The sequence below is a fragment of the Mus caroli genome, unplaced genomic scaffold (assembly GCF_978045245.1).
Source record: "Mus caroli unplaced genomic scaffold, Mus_caroli_1 scaffold_11, whole genome shotgun sequence".
In the NCBI taxonomy this organism is placed as follows: Eukaryota; Metazoa; Chordata; class Mammalia; order Rodentia; family Muridae; genus Mus; species Mus caroli.
This window is the reverse complement of record NW_028227266.1, coordinates 82302943-82323230: the sequence shown is the minus strand read 5'-3', so window position 1 is coordinate 82323230 and position 20288 is coordinate 82302943. Positions and strand designations below refer to the sequence as shown.

The window sequence follows — 20288 nt, the reverse complement described above, 5'->3', positions numbered from 1 at the left end:
CCTCTCCAATCAGGTCTAGTACAAAGGCTCACTGGGCTGTAAGGCCAAGGCAGCCAGAAGGCATGTACCTTATGAGGAGAGTTACTGAAGCTAGTGACAGGAGCCAAGAACCTCAAGCCCAGTGTCAGAAACACAAGAGGAAGTTTGAATGAACTGCGTCCAGACAAAAAGGGAGTGCCTTACAGATTGAAAGGAGCAACTCTGCAGGAGGGAGAGGGAGAGACTGAGGCTTTCTCCATCACCATGCTTACTCACCTAACCACAAAGGCTCTGTATTATTCGATTTGACTTTACACTCTCAGTTTAAAAATCTTTCCAAAATACACCACATATGCTCTCTATTGTTGAGCCAAGTATGCTGAACCCAAATATACCCAACCTGATCTAATCTGCTCTGGAACAAGCAGGATTTTCTTTTATATGCTTTGATAGAGCATGCTGACATTCTCAAGAGGCCACTTATGGGTAAAAATCTGTGGCTTTACTATCCACACTAGCCTAAACCCTCGCGCTACAAGTCTGCAGATCTGCCCTTAAGAAGGCAGCTGCCAGCTCTCAGCGCCACTCCGAGGCAGCAGTAGCTCTGTATAAGCCAGTGCACCCTCCTGGGCAGCTGAACAGGCAGGCCTAAGGGCAGTGAGTCAACTGTGCCTCCCTCCCAGGACTCCAACTTTACCCCACATGGGGGTTCTAGCAGACTGATACTCAAAAGAAGGAATAGTGCAATAAGCTGTCTTCCTAACACAGGTTCTTCAAGCCACTTATTTAAGAAGCAGTGAAACAAATCATGTCCCCAAAGCTGTTACGTTTTAAAGCAAACTCGATTTGCAAATTCATTCCTGTTGGTTTTCTGAAGTGTCCATAAAGTCTTGATTAGCTTTTTATATACATACATACAGTGTTTCAGAAACAATTTCAAGGTATCCACTCAAATGCCAAGTTCTCTAATAGAAAATCTGCAAGAGCTAAAGGCATACAGGCCAGTCCCTGACCCAGAAGAAATTAGAATTCCTATAAATCACAGGCAGAAGGCCCTGAGAGCCACCCTACAGGTGGCATGGTGGGCTGAAATTGAAGAGCCCTCCCACTTTGCACAGCAAGAAGAGAGAGGCAAAGAGAGCGTGGGGAAACAGCCCTGCCCCATGCTTTGAAGAGCGAAGGGAATGGGACTGCATGTCACATAGGGAGTCCTCAAACAAGGCGGAGAGGACCACAGGACCAGCCAGGGTGGAGGAGAAGCCTGGTGTATTTATGGCGAGAGAAAGCTACACAGACAGCCCAGAAACAGGTCAGACTACCCAAGTGCCAGGCCAAACATCCAGACATTTGGGTGTTAACACTTAGGGCCAATGGGACTCTGCCAGGCCCTCTGACCCTCATACAGAGACTTCATCTCATTAACAGAATGACTTTTTTTTTTCTTTTAAATGGAAACAGAATTCAAAGGGTAAATTATTAATCATCTCATCTCTGTTAATTATCTCTTAGAACCAGGTGCTCACTAGTAAAAGGTCACCACGAGACTGAGCACGCAGTCTCCATCCACCTTGCTGTTAACAGACAGACTACGGGCCCAAAAGGGCACTTCAGGCCTACAGCAAAGGGCGATGAGGCAGGCATGGCAGGCCATCTCTGTGGCAGAAAGGACACATCCCACACCGTCCACTCCACTTCACAAGCTTACATAAAATGTTTGGAGGAGAAAATGTGGCTCTCGCTCAGCCGCACACATCTGGCCCTGTGACTTACCTGGAGGACAGGCAAGCGTATGCTTAGCTTCCACATGACCCCATGTTGCCTCTGTGCATGCTTAGCTTCCACATGACCCCATGTTGCCTCTGTGTATGCTTAGCTTCCACATGACCCCATGTTGCCTCTGATTCCTGGTTTCCCTTTCCACAATAGGCCACGATTGTTCAGGGGGAAAGGATCATGGCTTCACACTCACTCTGTATCCTGAACACAAACACTAGGAAATAAGAGTTCCCGTAAACACACCAACCAACTCATTAACTCAAATAACTTCCAAAATATGGAACCTCTCACGGGCTTGATCCATTATTCACAATGGTTTGTGTGAAATGGAAGAATCTGAAAACTCAGAGCTACAAGAGAACTTCTCAAAAAACAGAAAAAGCAAAAGCACGTCTTAAAAACAAAACAAAACCAACCGTCATTAGGAAGATTCAACTCAAAAGTCACACTGGCATGGCCCCCCCTTCAACCACTAACAGGGCTAAAACTAGAAAGATGAGGCCAGGTTTGGCAGCACATGCCTGTGATCTCAGCATCTGGGAGGTGGAAACAGGAGGATGAGGGAGGAGTCCAAGACCATCTTCACTGATGTGCTGATGTGGTCTGCAGGCATGTTGAACCTGTGCCTCCCGGGCCACATGCCCTGGGACAGCTATGAAGAAGCCTAACACAAAAGTCATTGTGCTTACTTAGAACATGAGCGTTTTGTGATTTTTCTTGTTTTAAATCTGGTCTTATGGTTCTTGAGCATGAAGTCTGTAGATGACAAATGCATGTCACAGAATCAAAGGGGTAGGTGTTGCTGTAGGGCGATGGTTACGGTGCTCACCTCGCACAGTACCAAAAGGTGGACATGACTAGTAGTTCATAGCCAGCTTGGGCTACACAGGGACTTGTCTCACGAAAAAAGAAAAGACAGATAACTGAGAGCTGGGGTTGGCAAGGATACAGGGACGAGGACACCCTACACTTGTCAATGCAAATGTAAAATGGAATAACTCTGGAAAGAATATGGTTGTGCCAGAAAAACATAAAATCACAGACGCATCCTAGCACTCACCGATTCTATGCTTCAGTATACTAAAAGCATGTATGTGCACACAAGAACTTACAAGTGTTCACAGAAGCATGATTCATGATAGCCAAAAAGTGAAAACAGCCTAAATATTCATCAACTGGTGAATAGCCAGACACAATGTTTTATATACGGTAACAGAACATCAGCCACAGAGAGAACGCTGGCTTATTCTACAGCGTGGGCAAACCTTGAACATACTGTGCTAAGTGAAAGAGGTCAGACATAAAGGGCCCAATACTGCATGACTGGACCCCCACAAAATGTCAGCAAAGGCAGACAGGGAGCTAGAAAGCAGGTCAGTGGTTGTCAGTAGCAAGGGGAAAGACGGAGAGCAGAGTGACTGGTAAGAGACTCGAGCTATCTTTCCTAGGTGATAAAATATTCTGAAATGAAATAGTTGCACAACAGAGTGAACACATTTCCAATCACTTAAGTGTACAAATTAAAAAGGTGAATTTTGCAGGATGTGTGTTATACTTTAATTAAACAAACAAACAAACAAACAATCATACAACAGTAAGTCTAAGCATTAAGGAGTTAAGTATTTTATTCAAGATTCAGAGCTGACTAAAGGAGACCACTGCAGCTACAACCTGGTGCCCTCAGCAGCTGCCTCTACAAGAGCCAGGACAGTGTTATGAGCTAGAAACCTTCAACATAGGCACTTCACAGTCACACACACTCCCCTTTCCTCCTCCCCCGCCTTTTTTTGAGATAGCGTCTCCCTGGTAACCAGGGCTGTTTTCAAACTCAAGATCCCCCTGCCTCTGCCTCTGGGGCCCTGGGATAACACTAACAGGGTGCATCACTGAGCCCAGAACACTCACTCTGGAGCAACCTGAGTCCTCTTATGTTGCAGTGTCGTCTGTCCTGTGGTACTATAGGCAGAGCAGTGCTGCTCAACAGGAAATGGGAGCTTTTACCTCCCAGGGGGCATGTCAGGACTGGGACATGTTAACTGTCAGGAACTGGGGCCAAGGGTGACAGAGCAGATAGAATCCACACGCATCGCTCTCTCTAGAACTCACAGGACAGTTGTCACATAGGAAAGAGCTTCCCAGCCCAAAACATCAGTAGCGCCACAGTGAGAGCCCAGATGAGGGTCTGTCAGAGCAGCAGCTCTATGGCTGGTATGACAGAGAGACCAGTACTTGACTAGCACCAATCTCAGAGCACTCGCTGTTGTTCCTGCAACAACCCAGACAAACTGGGAACACACTGCTTCTGGGTAACTGTCAGGGTGTCAGGTAGTCAAAACAAAGCAATGAAGCCCACCGACGTCTAACAAGCAATTGGGGGTCTTATTTCCTTCCTTCATGAAACTGGCTCCCGTCTTCACAGATCATGCATTGCTACCAATGCAGACTTCAGTTTCCCAATTTTGACAGACACGCATGTCTACTTCTACTGTAAGAAAAAAAAAGCACAACAAGCTCAATGCCAAAGTCTACAGTTGGGAAAACTGGGGAAGGGTAGGGGGCTGTGGAGACTTCAAGGGTATAATTCCTGATGAAGGCACCACCCACATAGCTCTGGGGGACTTGTGCCATGCTGCCATGTTGAGGTGAGGTGCCAGGACCACAGGACTTCTTCACCCGCCTCAGGAAGAGAGGCCATCCTGAGTGTGTTTTTATGACACAGATCCCTTACAGAACCTAAAATACACTTGCTCAATATTTCCAAAACTCTGTTAACTCAACAAGGTTTTCAAACCACAATCTGATTGCGGAGTCTAGTCCACGTTAGCTTTAATAAGCACTGTTAGCTGTAGGTCTTCCTGAGGCTGGCTGGGTTCAACCTAATTCTGGATCGTCATCGGATTACCACAGGAACTCTCTCCTCAGCCCACTCTTCATTACTGACTTAAAGTTGGAGAGTCACAAACACAAGAGAATGATTACTGTGGGAAACAGAACCAACCATTCCTGCCCTCTGCCTGCCTTCCTAGGTATGCTGGCCACATCTTTCCCCTTGCAATAGGAGGCTGCCCACACTCCAAAAGGCCTTCTGTCACCAATAGTCTGGACTGCCTCCACTTTCTGTCTCCTCTCTTGCACTGAATTCCCACTGCAGGCTGCGGCACACTGATACTGACCCCTGGATACTGTTTTTGTAGAGTAGTAGCCAGGCCAAAATATTCATCTCCCAGGAACTGAAGGTCCATGGTAGAAAAGAAGAGGGCACTGATCACCACCACCTAACCCAGCAGCTCTCTTATTGATCAGAGGCCCCACGATATCTAATATCTCTACCCCTGACCTCATCTCTGGGTTCCAGACATCCTTTCAATCTCTATTCTCCCCTTTTACCCTATCTCCCTCCAATTTGACACATGAAGTCAGTTCTATAAGACTTTGTCACAGCAGTACAATATTTTTAAGCACATCACACATTTGAGTTTCATGCCACTCAACAAAACATTAAACAGTCCCTTAAGCTATTCTCCCTTCCCTTTAATCTGATTTCTTCCTCTGGGAAAGAGACAGGAAATAGCATGGTAACTACACGTCATTACTTCAAGGAATACAAATAATAAACCCTGAGTCCCCAGGGACTTCCGACACGTGGTATAAATGGCAGGCACCATGACTGTTAGGAAATCTTACCTTTCCACTTTAAACCATATTCCTTTTCAACAATTGCCAGTTCCTGCAGAAGCAGAACCTCTGCTTTCTCCTGCCCTATAGACACTGTGCCTATAACCCTGACCCTGACCCTGCCCTGACCCTGACCCTGACCCTGACCCTGACCCTGACCCTGACCCTAACCCTGCTGGAACTGCCCTTCGAGAACGCTGCTCCACCCCACTGGAAAGCTCAAGCCCACACACTCCGGTTACTCTAGTGAGCTTGATGGTTGAACACAGACCATGTTCTCCTAGTCTCCACTCAGGGGCTCTTCTGGGGGGCAACGTGGTAATGGGAAAAGCACAGGACACAAAATTAAAGGTGAGGCTTAGAACCAATGATCTGAATGATACCAGCATATGTGACTACCCAGTGCCTTGATATTCTCATCACTAAAACTGGCATTAAAAAAATCAGTTTAGAGGACACTTGCAAGGATTGGGGGTGGGGGGTGGGGAAGCCTACCACATGGCTGTGTACAGGTGAAAATTAATTCTTCATCTATCCTTTAAACATTACAGGCTCTGCAAATCAGAACACCTATTCCAGGCACCTGTTCCTCCTGTTTCTGTAGTATTCTCCACAAAGCCCCCCACTCTCTACTTCTCTTACCGTCACCTACCTGCCCATCTAATCGGGCTGAAAGTATCCACCCTAAATTACAAAGGCATCTCAACTTCAGAGTCATAATTGTGAAAAACGCCTCCGTTGGTGTGAGACAAGAGCTGTTGCCACTTAGCCATCGAGTCTACCTGTGTCTCACGTTTCTCTTCCGTTACTGAGGCTTGAAATGTTCTCCATCTGTTTACACATCTCTCAAAGACGCAAGAAAATGCAGTCTAAGACCTGGGAATAAGAGCTGGGACCCAGCCCAGATCCTCCTTCCTCTAAGCTTGCAGATCTCACCAGCAATCATCCATCCTGCTCGTCACAGACAAGACTCCGAAGCAGCTCTCTAGGAAGTCGCTGGCCCCTCAGCCTTGACGTCATTTAGTCTCAGAAACTGTAAGTCAAACCAAGACTCTAAAACTGGACATTTCAAGATATTTCAAGATATCTCATTGACATATTAACCATTGCCATAGCAATAAGCATGTTGGGATATGGTCTAAATGACGGTACAATGTGTGAATCACCTAACAATGTGCAAAAAAAAAAAAAAAATCACGGCAGGACACCGTAATTGGTCTGTTTAGCGGACGTGTCCAAATCATATGTAATTTAAGTTCAAACAAAAAGCCCTTTACACTTAAATTACTACAAAACTCTCCTAAAATTATCTCAAAACGCACCTTCAGGCTAGCGTTACTATACCTGCCCACCACTTGGGGGATGCTTAAGGAACTCACATGGTTCAGGGTCATGGTTTTCTATTGCACCTATTACACGACTCCATCACTTCTGAGGGCAACACAAGGAGAATGACAGTGACCAGCACTGTGCATCATCCAAGCTCTCTGTAGGGTAACTCTCACAGCATCAATCTCATCTGTCACAAACCCTACGAACAGCTGATGTCACTCAGCTACATTAGTCTGTTTTCTATTGCTGTGCTGAAACTTTAACCACCACCACTACCACCCCCCCACACACCAAAAAAAAAAACCAAAAACCCAGGGAGGGAAGGGGTTTGTTTCATCTCTGACCCTACAACTCTGGCATGCAACCTATCACTCAAGGCAGGAACTGAAGCAGAAAGCCTGAGGAATGCTGCTGACTAGCTCCCTTCCTCCTTGGACTGGCTCAGCTCCTTTCATACAGTTCAGTCCTGCACTCCTGAGCAGGCCAGATCCCCCTACTGCAATCAGCAATTTAGGAAATCCCCCATTAGCCAATCTTCTGGAGGCCATTCCTCAGTAACCTTTACACACACAGGCATACACATATGTACCCATGTGAACACAAACTCTCCTCCCCCCAATGTAACTCAGACTCCTGTCAATGAGGGTTCCAGGCTTACGGAGGAGTCAATTCTCGCTCAATGCAACACAATCAGCTGGCTTTGCTGGCTGTGCTGGCTACAGCTGCTTTGCTTTGTTTTTGGTTTCAGGCTGGAACGCAGCAGTAGCTGCTGCCTTACATATGGCATTTACCAAACACCACTGATCTGACCTGTCAAGCAAGCTACTTCACTGGGTCTTTTATTCTCAGCCCTTCACTCCAGCTCCCTACATCCAACAGGGCAAAAAACCTGCCACTTTCATGCAAGCACTGGGCCATCACCCAGTGGGAAACATCCTTAGGCACTCAGAATTGGCTGCTTCAGTCACGGTCAACACTGTGCTGTTGTTCTGGGAGATCCAAAGTAGTGCTGGTCCGGGGCCACCAAGGTCTACAACAATGTAGACACACCCTGATGCACACCTCACCCTGTGCCTGACCAGGGTCAGTTCCAGGAAACCTCTCCTTAATTTCAGGACTGGCCAGGCACCGAGCCAGTCCTGAACAGTCAGATCCCCTCAGGAATAAGCTGTCGTCAGTGGTAACAGATGGACAGCCAAAACTGTCAGATTTGGGGGAGGGGACAGCACATGACATCGCAGGACAACACAGACCCTCACAAACTGCCTTTATAGGTAGACAGGCCTGTAATTCAGCTTTTGGTCCCACTGCAAAGTTGTCATGAGTCCAGAAAGAAAACATTCAATTACATGCTTTTCCAAGTTTGATTTCTATTTTAGAATTGGGGAGTGGGGGGATAACCTAATATACAAGAGATAACACTTCTAAACTTTCAAATGATAGCCTGCTCCTAAGACCGCAGCAGATGCCAGCAGATGCCCCTGTTAAGGGAGGAGAGAGAGGGAAGCTGCTGGAACCCTGATTACTCGGTCACTAGCTAGCTAGCTTAGGCCTCCGGTCTCCTCTCCTCCCTCCCTCCCATCTCTCACCAAGCATCCGTTAAACCCAGGCACGTGGGGATCACTGAGCAGAAACCACTACTATAAACTACGGCAGGTTGTTAAGCTACAACTAGGAAAGAGACTCCCATCCCCCAAGGCAAATGTCCATAATCAGAAGCAGAAATGTTCCCTAAGTGTTAATTTACTGTTGTGCCTATATATCAGTCTGCTTCCCATTGTGAGAGCAAAGTGTATAAATATATACAAATAGATGTGTGTATATACATATGTGTGTATATATACATACTATATATATATACATATACACATACTAAATATGTGTGTATGTGTATATGTGTGTGTGTGTGTGTATACACATATTTGCTTAGAGGTTTGAATGCTTAAAGTCCTACTTCAGGCTGTCCCTACAGTTCAGAACCCTATAACAAGGTCTGCTTCCCTCTGACACATCATAGTATCATGGTAGAAATGGGAGAATTCATATGGTAAAGACAGGAACAAACTGGGGTCCTACAACAACTACCCCTTCCTAGCGCGACCCCCAAGTGGCCATTTAACCCCTTCTCACTAAGCCCCATCACCTCTAGCAGCCTTAGGGTGACACATCAAATTCCAAAGCATAACAGAACACCAAAAGCAGATTTTCAGTGAATTTCTAATTAGGGAAGTGAAAGTTCTCTTTTGCATAATGGATAGGCAATATTAGGTCAATCCAAGAAAAGTAATGAATGCACAGCGTGATTTAAATCTGAATGTAAGTGTCTCACTCTGCAGCCACAGTAACCCTAACCCCAGGAAATCAGTTCTCACTAAAGGACTGCCAAGGCCCAGGAAGGTCGCCTTCTGGCTCAGAATTACAAACTGACCATTTTAGGTTTTGTTTGTTTGTTTCCCTGGGTATTCCAAAGATGATTTTTAAAATTGGATTTGAAAGATGGGGTAGTTAATTCAAAGACAGACAAGTGGGATTTTTATCATGTATTTCTATTAGAAAGGAGGGTGAAGGAGAGTTTGGGGATAAAGAAACTGATAGAGAATTCGATAAATTGAAAAGAAAGGCCAGACACATCACTGGGACAGGGTACGGCTGCAGGAGAGTCAGGGTGCTTTCCCAAACCTATTTAGAACTGTAATGAACCTATGTGTTCTGTGTGTACTTAGACAGTCAGTTGGTTTTCATTTTTAAATATTTGATCTTTTGACAGTTTTATACATGGATATAATATTCTGATCACATGCTGCACCCTCCTCTACCCTCATGTGATCCCCTTGTACTTCTTGCTGAATGCGTTCTTCCTCCCAACAGGTTCTCCTTTTGTGTGTGTGTGTGTGTGTGTGTGTATGTGTGTGTCTGTCTGTCTATCTGTCTGTCTATCTGTCTGTGTCTTCCTGTTCCACTGGATTTAATGGGAGTTTCTTGAATGAGCAGCGGGTGGGGTGGAGATTATCTACTGCAGCCTGGGCCTCTACGCAGTAGCGATACCACTGAAGAGAGTGCCTTCCTCTTCCCAACAGTCTGCTGAGTTTCCATACACTGACTTTTGGCAGGTGAATAATTTCTTGATCTCATTTCTAAAATCTGCATTTCAAAATATAATACTTAACATTTCTGTGTATGTAATGATTGGTAAATCAGGCCAATTTTCACTTTAAGCAGCAAAACCTCTTGGTAAATATAGACTTTCTATTCTGTCATTCTGTTTTAATCTGAGAGAAGTATAACTTTTTATAAACGAAATATTAAAAAAAAAAATAACCAAAAACCAAAACCCTAACTGTGCTGGAGAGATTACTTGCTCACTGGGCACATATGAAGACCCAAGTGTGCATGTCCAGCACTTGTGTCAAAAAAGCCAGACAATCTGACTACGACCTGCAATCCCAGTGCACAGGAGTCAAGAGGAAACAGGAGGATCCCTGATCCTCCCTAGCCAGGCTCACAGTCAGTAAGAGACCCTCTCTCAAATAGTAAGGTGGGGGTGATAAAGGCAGACACCCAAGGATAACCTGGGGTCATCCACATTTGTGTGTGTGAACTCCTGTAAACACTCACACACACACACACACACACACAAAGTCCCATTTTCTTAGGAGCTCCCACTGAACTTTTGAGTCTTTTTCACACTAACTCTCCTTGTTTGTGTGGTTTTTTTAAAAGACTTATTTATCTTTTTATTTATATGTGTACTCTACCTACACATGTACACCTGCATGCCAGAAGAGGAACGTCAGATCCCAGTATAGATGGTTCTAAGCTACCATGTGCTTGCTGGGAATTGAACTCAAGACCTCTGGAAGAACAGACCGACCAACCATCTTTCCAGCCCATGTTTTATTTTTAAAAAACTGAAAACCAAAACAAGAATGATGTAGTCTTACATTCTGCCTGGAGTGCAGAAACCACCCTGAATTTCCTATGACCAACACTTGTCAAGATAGAGCTTAGCCAGATGGTTTGAAATGCTGACTCTAAGTATCCAAACACAAATGGATTAAAAAGTCCAGATTTTCACAGAGGATCCCATGCTCTTGGTTTTATACTCATTTGGACAAATTTAAATGTTTTTGGTAGAATGGCCAAAATTGGGAAACATTAAAATGTACAGAAAACCAGAAGCCAGGACTTCCCTTTCAATAGTAAGACATCTCCATTCCCAGCAGAAACCTCACATAGACTACATGTCCATGCAAGTTGCTATCTGCTAACTTACAGTGTAAGAACCTGCCCAGAATCTTTCCAGTTAAAGAGAACAATTCTATCAGCCTGTACAGCTCAACCCTCAGACTGGATATGGCTCTAGTCTGAATTAAACGCACCTCAAAGATCTTAAGTACCAACTTCCCGTACCTGTAAATGTGACTTTATTTGGAAGCAGGATCTTTGCAGATGAGGTCCTTAGGACGAGGTCGTTAGAGTAGGCCCTACTGCAACATGCCTAACTCAAAAAAAAAGAGGGGGCGGGATTTGAACACCAAGCCATAGGCATGCACACAGGGAGAACGCCACATAAACACATAAATACATAAAAAGGCTATCCGGGTGATATGTCTACAAGCCAAGACACGCCAACAGTTGCCAGCAGATCTGAGGGGCAGTCTTCCTTATAGTTCTCAGAAGATCAACACTAGGACCTCCAAACTCCAGCAGCAAGAAGAGTGAAACCTAATTCTGATACAATCAAGGCCCACAGCCCTAGGAAACAAGTGCACAATCTCTCCTTACCTCCACCTGCTTGGGCTCTCAAGTCATTGCTGCCTCTTTTGATTACTCCTTGCACAACCTCATCCTGAAACCTGCTCCTCACTCCTCCACCAGTGCCCTGCAGCACTGTTTCTGGCCAGGGAGCCACTGACTGACCCACAGGGCAGCTCTTTGTGCAGATTAACCTGCAAACTGCAGGATGTGTCTGTCTGTCTGTGTCTCTGTCTGTGTCTGTGCTTCTCTCTCCCTCTCCCTCTCTCTCAGGGTACAATGTACATGAGGACAGAGACCACAGGGAGAATTTCTGTTCTAGAAGCTTAGGAGCCAGCCAGCTGTCAAACGGGGTTTGACTCCAGATCAGGACAGCAACTGAACATGCTCTGGTTTACCTCAGTTCTCTTCAGCTTCTTCATCTGCGACACAGCAATAACTGTCTTGCCAAAGGACAGTGAAGATCCAAGAAGTTAAAGGTCCTGGAGAGCCCACGCATTTGTATGCTAGCTCCTGTGAGAGTCAAGCAAACAAGCCCAGAGTCCTGTTACTGGGCATGATCTCGTCCTGACTTCTTTAGAACTTTTTTCTAAGGCTTTCTGACTTAAGAGCTTCCCTGAACACACTCTACTGGGAAGCAACAGCTTGAGCTGCTAATTGCATGCTTAAGATAATAATAACTGTGCACAGCAACAAAGGCATGGTACACAGCTGCGGAGAGCTAGGCAACTCTGAGCAGTGTCTGTCTGTCCTCCCCCTTCACACCCACCTCACCTTAACACAAGGCCACAGCAAGATCTTCACACCCACCTCACCTAACACAAGGCCACAGCAAGATCTTCACACCCACCTCACCTAACACAAGGCCACAGCAAACTCTCCACTTCCAAGCTTCTTTCCCAAACTCTTGTCTTTTGTTCCCAAATGGTGATTCTCCAGCTTTCAGAGACATATAATATACTATCATCTTGCCCAGCTCCCCGACTCACGAATGCATCCCTCAAGCCACCATTGGTCCTCTTTGACAGCTCGGCTTGCATGCCAAGTCTCTGAGCTTGATGAAGAGAGCAATGATTTGGGCCTGGTCCATTCTCCTGACCATCCTGGTATAGAGCACCTAACACCACCTGACTTGGTACAAGAGTTAGGGCTCAGTGGGGAAGAGTGCTTGCTGCACAACCATGAGGGCTTGGGTTTGAATTTCAACACCTATCTAAAAAGCCAGGAAAGGAAGCCTTGCACACACCTGTAACCCCAATGCTATAGGCAGGAGAGACAGGACGATTACTGGCTCCAGGTTTGAGGATAAGATCTTATCCCAAAGAAATAGGGTGGAGAACAATAAAACAGCGCAAACAGATAAATCTGATATCTTCCTCTGGCCTGTGCAGACTGGCGTGTAAAGCAGCACACAGGTACACACATACATACACACACACACACACACACACACACACACAGCCTGACACTGAGGTTTCGATGCTTAAAATAAGCACACGCACCAATACACCAATCGATGCAGGAATCCAGCTTCCACTTGCATCTCACTGTGCACTGACTTCATAAAGGACATTAGGGAAAATCACTTCGCCTCTGTGCCCAAGTTTCCTTCTGTGTGAAACTGTGTGGTTGAATTTCACTTCTGTAGATGTGGGTTTCCTGCCAACTCTCAACTGAGCCACAGAACTCTAATAAGTGGTAAAAAGATATCCATGCAAAAAGCATACATCTCACTTCCGTGAAGACTTTGTTTTTGATAAATTTTAGTCCAAGGCAAGCAGGAAAGGAGTCGTCTAAAAATCTCATGCCTGAAGTCTCCCCTTGAAGGGCAGTACCCTGCTACCTGAAGGACAAAAGGCTCCAAGCAGCAGACAGGCCGCAGATACTAAAAACATCTCCAAGATGCTGAGCACTGTGGAGTCTGAATTCCTAGGCTTCCTTTGGGAACTTGAAGAGTCCACCTTGTCATCCAAAGATGACAGGGGCCATCTGCTGCTCATCCCTCCTCCCCATGCACCTCCACGTCCAGCCTAAGAAACCGGGCTCAGGAGCCCTCTCCCACACTCCTCTCCCTGCAGGCTGCCTCCACATGCATATTTTATGATCCTAGCGTATTCTCTCCGAATCTTACATCCAACAACGCATCCCTCCGCAGCCTGTGGCATTTCTGCCGTGTAAGAATGTTCCCATGAGAGGCATGTCCTTGAGCTTTGAGTTGTTACTGAAGGTTGCACCTTTTCTAGCTGATGTCCTCACCTGGTCTGTGGATTCCTCAAGAACAGAGACCACACCCTACAATCTCCTAGGCTTCCCTGCCAAGATCAAGGGCAGAGCTGGGTAGGGTAGGGGCAGGCCAAAGCAAATTCTGTTTAGTACAAGAGTGAAAATAACCTTTTAAATTTAAAGTCGCATTAACATATTTCCTGGACAAAGTTACCAAGATCTCCCTTGTCAGGCACACATACATAATAAATTAATATATTAAATGACCTTTCTACGACTCTAATTTTTTTTTTAGAGGTGAATAAAATGTCCTCCCTATAACAGTAACATGCCCATGGTCTAATGTGGTCTAACTTTTATTCCCTAGTACAAGCAGGCTTCCCCCTGCAGCTGGAGAGGATGAAGAGGCACCCACCCCTTCATGTTAGTCATTGCTACGGCAGAAGCTCCAGAGCCCAAGGGAACCAGAGGAAAGGAGGATTTTCTCTCAACACTCTGCGTAAATATCCTACTGCCTGGATTTACTTAGCTAGGTCTAATCCCGCTGCATTCCTTCCTTACAGTTTTATACGCTTTAGCTAAAACCAAACTGAAGTGGGCATTAACACTGTTTGTGCTATATACCTGCTGGTCACAGACAGGTACAGGATTAAAAAGAAAAAAGTGCCACCAGTCAACCCGACACCAGCAGAAGAAAATCACAGCATTCCTGCAAAACCTTAACACAGCTTAATGTTGTAAGTCCCATTAGCCTCCCCAACCAAGAGCTCACCTTCATTACGGCTAAGAAGTCAATGTTCTGGCAGATAAGCATAAACTTTATATAACTTAAAATGTCAATATTGCTGTAGAGGAAAAAAATTATACATGAACTAGGAGATATTACAAAATGGGGGGTGGGGCTCCAAACAGCAGAGCAAAGTGAATAATGAGTGTTTACAGACCGTGCTGTGCCTATGTGGTAACTGAGGGTAAGCTCCCAACTGAACGCAACCACATCAGACCATGGGGATCTGAGACGCGGTTAAAAAACCAAAGTGGAAAGACTGCACTTTGAAGTTCACCAGTCTGCAGTTCAAATGGGATAGGCTGGTATGAGCTGTACCCACATTTACTCAACTGACGAAAGCATTTTAAAAGGACAGCACAATTGTGAGTGCCTCAAAAGCCTTCCTGGTACATGAGAGAGAGAAGGGCAGAGCTCGGGCACCACTGGTCCCCACACTAGGCAGCACACAAGAACTTGTTTCCTCAACTTAGGTCCGTGCACAAAACATTAAAGCCCAGACTCAAGTCACACAGTAGGCAGGCACTAAATACATGTGTGTTTCTGGAACTGATGAAATCGGTTACGGGATGCAAGTCTGGATACATGATGGAGAAGACGGGTAATTTACCCGTGACTTTCCCAACACAACCGAAGAGCAACACTGGAGGAGCTTGTCGCTTCTGAAATCAGTAAGCTGCTTTTGAAATAATTACCGAAGCAGGTAAGTTCATGGTAAAGACCAAAAGCTCTATAGTAAGGAATTCATTTCAATAAATCTATCTAGGAGATAGTACATTTCACAGGGCTCAGCTTTAACAGGGAAAAATGTTTAAAAGGCACCTATGACTAAGCAATAGCAAAATGGGAGGAGTTTGAGAACCACGTCGTGCCTGCACATACAGGTAGGCCAGCATTTTCCCAGCTATTGTGTCCTTGTATCAAAAAAGATTGGGTTAAGAGCTTCAGTAGTTTACGGGGATTTTCCAAGTAGTATTTTATTCCGCCTTCTACCCCACCCACTTAAATTCTAAGACAGTCTGCCTACTGAGCAGGCAACCAGCCAGCCTAAACTTTAAACCAATCATTCTTGTACTTTTTTCTATATCTGATTAAGTAACTGACAAAGCAGACTTTTGGAGATGTAGTTTAACTCTTAGCTAAGGAAATCAAGTCTTAGCAATCACATGAAACATAATTGACACGCTACACGTGCATTGCATGTGTCTTAGTATACGTGTGCACTATTTCTAGTTATTTAACTTCTTCTAAAGAACAATATTCCTAAAAGAAGTCAACACTCGACAAACAGAGTAGCTAAAAATAGAAAACACAATTTATTCTTAAAATGAAATTTACCACAGCACTGGAGGAACAAGGGAAGGGCCATATGTAAAAGTATTTGTAACACCCTAGGCTAAAAAAGCGACAAAGAAAATAAATTAACTCCGACCTAACAGGACAAGTGTAAAACTAAAAAGGATTTGCTGGGGATGAGAGGATGAAGAGCAATTTTTAAAAATGGGTTTCCTCCAAACGCCAGGTCAGCAAATCAAAGTGGTCTAAACTCCCATAGGAAACATGAGCCGACGGGGTGTTCCAAGTCCGGAACCTCTAAACTCAGCAACGGGCCCCTGGAGCCAACAGCTGCGGCAGGGGACTGGTTCCTCTGGGTCCCCTCGCCAGTTGCCAGTGCGGGGCGTGTGACCCCTGCGTGTCCACCGGGTCCGAGCCCGGCGGTCACCTGCCCGCGCGTCTCCTACGGGCGCACGCGCCGCGCGTCTCCCGCGATCCCGCCCGCTCGGCTCACCGCCACGAAGCCTGAGCATGAGGCGACGAAGACGCGGACCACCATCCTCTCGCTGCGTCAGGGATCGCCGCTGACTCGGTCACAGAAGTTGAACGCGACTGAGGTAGCTGCCGACTCCCGTGCGACCGTCGGAGAAGACCGCAGCGACGCGTCTGGCTCCCGCCGCTCCGCGGATGAAAGCCCAGCGCCTCCGCCGCGGGCTGAGCGGGAGGCGGGTGGGGCCAGGCGGCCGCGGGGGCTGACGGGAGTTGTAGTTTCCTTGGCGCCCAGAGTGACCAGGCACTGCGCTCCGGTCCCGCGCCTGCTTCACGGGAATTAATCGTACACGCAGGTGGCTTAGGAAGGACCCGGAAGCCGGACAAGCTAATTGGCGGGAAGCCAGCTTACAAGAACACAGCAAACAAGACAAAGGGTTGGGTGGATAGTCCAAGCTTGGGTTTTGTTTGCGGTGGAGACGGGTGGAGCATCCTCCATCAGAAACAGCCATGGATCTGAGGCGACCCACTGTTTTAGAGACACGCAAAGGCTCGCTCCAGAGACCTTGGCAGTTCACGGGCTTGGACAGGCAGGGCAGTGGGTTGAGCTTTTGGTGTTTTGTTTTGTTTCCCCTGCAACCCTGAAAAACTGTTGGAAGAGGAGTGTTGTTGTTATTTTTCCTGGAGGCGGTTTTATTATGTAGCCCAGGCTGGCCTGGAACTCACTTTCCTCCTTCAGCCTCCCTAGCAGGTATTACAAGCATACATCACCACACCTAGTTTGCAAAGGGAATCTCTTCAGTAAATGAAACAGGCTTTCACCTTTATTCTAAAGACACTGAAAACTGGAAAGCCAAATGAGAACAAGACCGATATTTTATTTTTCTTTGCAAAACTGTAATTGTAGTAGAAAAAAATAAGTACCGATAGAAATGAAAACCCCCCTATCAACACTGGGAATCAGAACCCTCCCTCCCCCCCCCCCTACCCCGCACAATGCCTTTGCCTCTGTGCACCTACTGATATTTACAGTTGAGCCAAATCTGTGCCTTTTTCGAAATCGCTGTGCATTCCAGCGCGGTATCCCAGGAGGATACCATTAAAGAGAAAGCTTTCATGAGTGGCTAATAGGTTCGGAGTAGTGCTTTAGCAGGTTGTATTGGCTTGGCTAAGGCTCAAGCCGCTCCTAGTTTTGTGGAAGTGAACCAGTTTCCCTCACACTACTGTACTTACTTTCTTCATTTCACCAGGGGACTTTAGCAGCGTTCAGGGAATGCTGCTAATTAATTCTAGAGAGAAGGAAATTGTGTGATGAAGTCTCCCACGTTTGCAAGTTTCTGGCACAAATGGTTGCTTGAAGGACTTTGTTTTTTTTTAGGCTTACTAATATTTCAAGTTGCCAACCTTTCCTGTGGCTTATGTTTTAAATAGTTTTATTTGTATGTATGTATGTATGTATATGTATATTTTTGTTTGTGTAGATCCATTTAGCACAGCATACTTGTGGAGGTCATGGGACAACTTTCTCCTTCTACCGTGTGGGTCAGGATTAGCAGCAAGTGTCTTTACCCACTGAGCCATCTCAGTGGCCCCTTCATTGCTTATCTTAATCCACTTTTGTCATAGACCTCTTTAAACTTAGTAGAATAAGAATATATAATCCTGGTGGGTCTTTATTTCTTTTTAATGTTAAAAACTTAAATATAAGTTCTGCTGTAGCTATAACACTCTGCAAATGTTCTTTAGCTTTTGCTATCACAAACATGGAAATGAAGGCATATATAATATGAAATAATTTTCATAGAAGTAGATACATTATTTCCTGTATAAATATAGGTCTTTACAAAAGGAACCATTTTTCCCCGAAGTATAGAATTAATGTAGCAATGGAGATAAACAGCTTAACAGTAGAACTCAGAAGCGCTCTGAGGAAAATGGAGAAAAGAAATTGACTAAGTCATTTCCTCAGTCAGCAAATTGGAATTGCAACTGGGGAAGTCAGGCAGCACAGAGCTGTGACATAGAACACAGGGCTCTGAGGAACTGTGTTAGTCATCTTCCTGTTGCTGTGACGAATCACATGGTGACCAAACCAGCTCAGTCAGTCAACAGGGTCTCAAGCGAGGGAATGAGGATTTAAAAAGAAGAAAAGCAGTTAGACAGAATTATAACCTGACTCCAGCCTGTACGGAGCTGAAGCAGTGTTGTTTCTCTCCAGCCTGTGCATATATATATATATATATATATATATATATATATATATATATAATTCTAGGTATATCCAAGACAAAAGTAATCAATCGAAGTAGTAAACAAGGAGATCACACAAGAAAGTAATTAAGCAGAGTAGTAAGCAAAAAGATCACATAAGGAAATAATTCAGCAAAATAGTAAACAAAGCCCCATGCTCACTGTTACTCTTATCTAGGCCTACTTCCTTGTCTGAGCCCAGTGACAAATACCCAATTCCTAGAAGTCCCACCAAAAGCTTTCAACAACCTGGGATAACTTAAAGAGGGTAAAGGTCAGCCAGGTGTGGTAGCACAGGCCTGCATCCCACCACTTGGGAGACCAAGTCTGGAGGAGGCGAGACCACAGACTTCATGACACCAGAAAGCAAAGGAAGAGAAAAGGAAGTGGATCTCAGTGTGCCTCCAGAGTCATGTCCGTAGTGGCTTAGCTTTCCCTCCACTAAGTCCCACTGCATCCTAGTAGAGCCCCCACAGACTGGAGACCAAGGCTTCAGTGAATGAGCTGTTGGGAGATGTTCACAATCCTAGCTGTAACTGAAGCCGTGTTCGGTTGTCTGCTTCATAAGAGCCAGAGGTGCTAAAGGAGCAAACCAGTAAGAGGAGGGCAGTAACGCAATTAGGAACTGACAGCTGAACCAACAACAGCCCTGGCTATGCTGTGAGTTAAGGGGTTCTCAACCTGCATCTTGTCAAGTTTGTCCTCGACCCATTTTTACAAATAAAGTTTTATTTGGCACACATTCCATATTGGTTATGGCAGAATAAGAAAAGACTCCATGGTCCTTCTGGTCTGTTGCTTTCACTACTCACCCTTTGCAGAGAAAACCTGCTGGTCCATTTCTGGTTTAGCCTGTTCTGTTATCACAGACTGGTGACACACCTCTGTCTCTATCATAAATTCTCTGACTTGCTTAAGCCATCACAAATGGCTTTTGTTTTGCACAAAGAACCCAAACAATTTTGTACTCAGTCTGTAATAGTCCAAGGGTGATTAAAAGATCATTGAGATAACAACTCTGCTTTTATTTCTACCTCTGTTTAAAAAATTGATTTCTAGAGATTATATGCAACACTAACTATATTCTCAACCCAAGAACCAAGTGAGAAAGTAGAGACCCAGCATTAGAAAACAAACTGGAAGGTTACCTTGGAGCTCCTTAGAGTCTGATCTCTTGATAGAGCAGTCAGGTAAAGCTTGAGGGCAAGACTCAGGAAACCAAGTATATCAGAGTTGCAACCGTGTCACATTGGGCTTGATCTCCCTCAGAACTCATGCTAGCTCATCTGCCAAGATCTTCAGCATTTCAAGGAGAAAACCAGGGGTCCCTGGATCCTTTCTCAAAAAGAAATGTTCATAATGGTGTTTCAGAGTACAGAGGAAAGGCTACTATGGAAAAAGATTATCAGAATCTTAAGCACACATTGGTACAGGTGTATGCTTCCTTGTCACTGCTTTCAGGAAGAAGCTCTGCTGCCAGAACAGGTAGCCACCATGGGTGGGAAGTAATAATGGGGAAACATTTAAGACATTAGCAACAATCTGAAAACAGGAAAATATTGAGACTTATCTTAGTAACAAAGCCAGCGGTCTGTGTTGCTACTACAGACCGCTCAGATGCTTAAGACAAGACACTGGAGTCCTTTAGTTAGTATTCAATGACAAAGCAAAGATGGGATCTTTTCCTTCAGTCATGTTCACAAACCTTCTAACTTCTACCTATAAGGCCCTTAGGCTGGGATGGAAA

General features: G+C 45.3%; 1 protein-coding gene across 3 annotated transcripts in view; it reads right to left on the bottom strand.

The window, feature by feature from the left end:
• Sh3bgrl2 (SH3 domain binding glutamate rich protein like 2) overlaps window positions 1-16516 on the bottom strand; it is a 52529-nt gene extending 36013 nt beyond the window's left edge. For 2 of the 3 annotated variants that reach the window (XM_085827784.1, XM_021172115.3), the window contains exon 1: window positions 16317-16516. In XM_085827784.1, coding sequence (XP_085683910.1) covers window positions 16317-16361 — 45 coding nt within the window. In that variant the 5' untranslated portion in view covers window positions 16362-16516. Of the gene's footprint in view, window positions 1-11915; window positions 12034-16316 lie in introns of those variants that run through there. The other variant, XM_085827785.1, reaches the window with a different exon arrangement.
• Between the last annotated feature and the right edge of the window lie 3772 nt (window positions 16517-20288).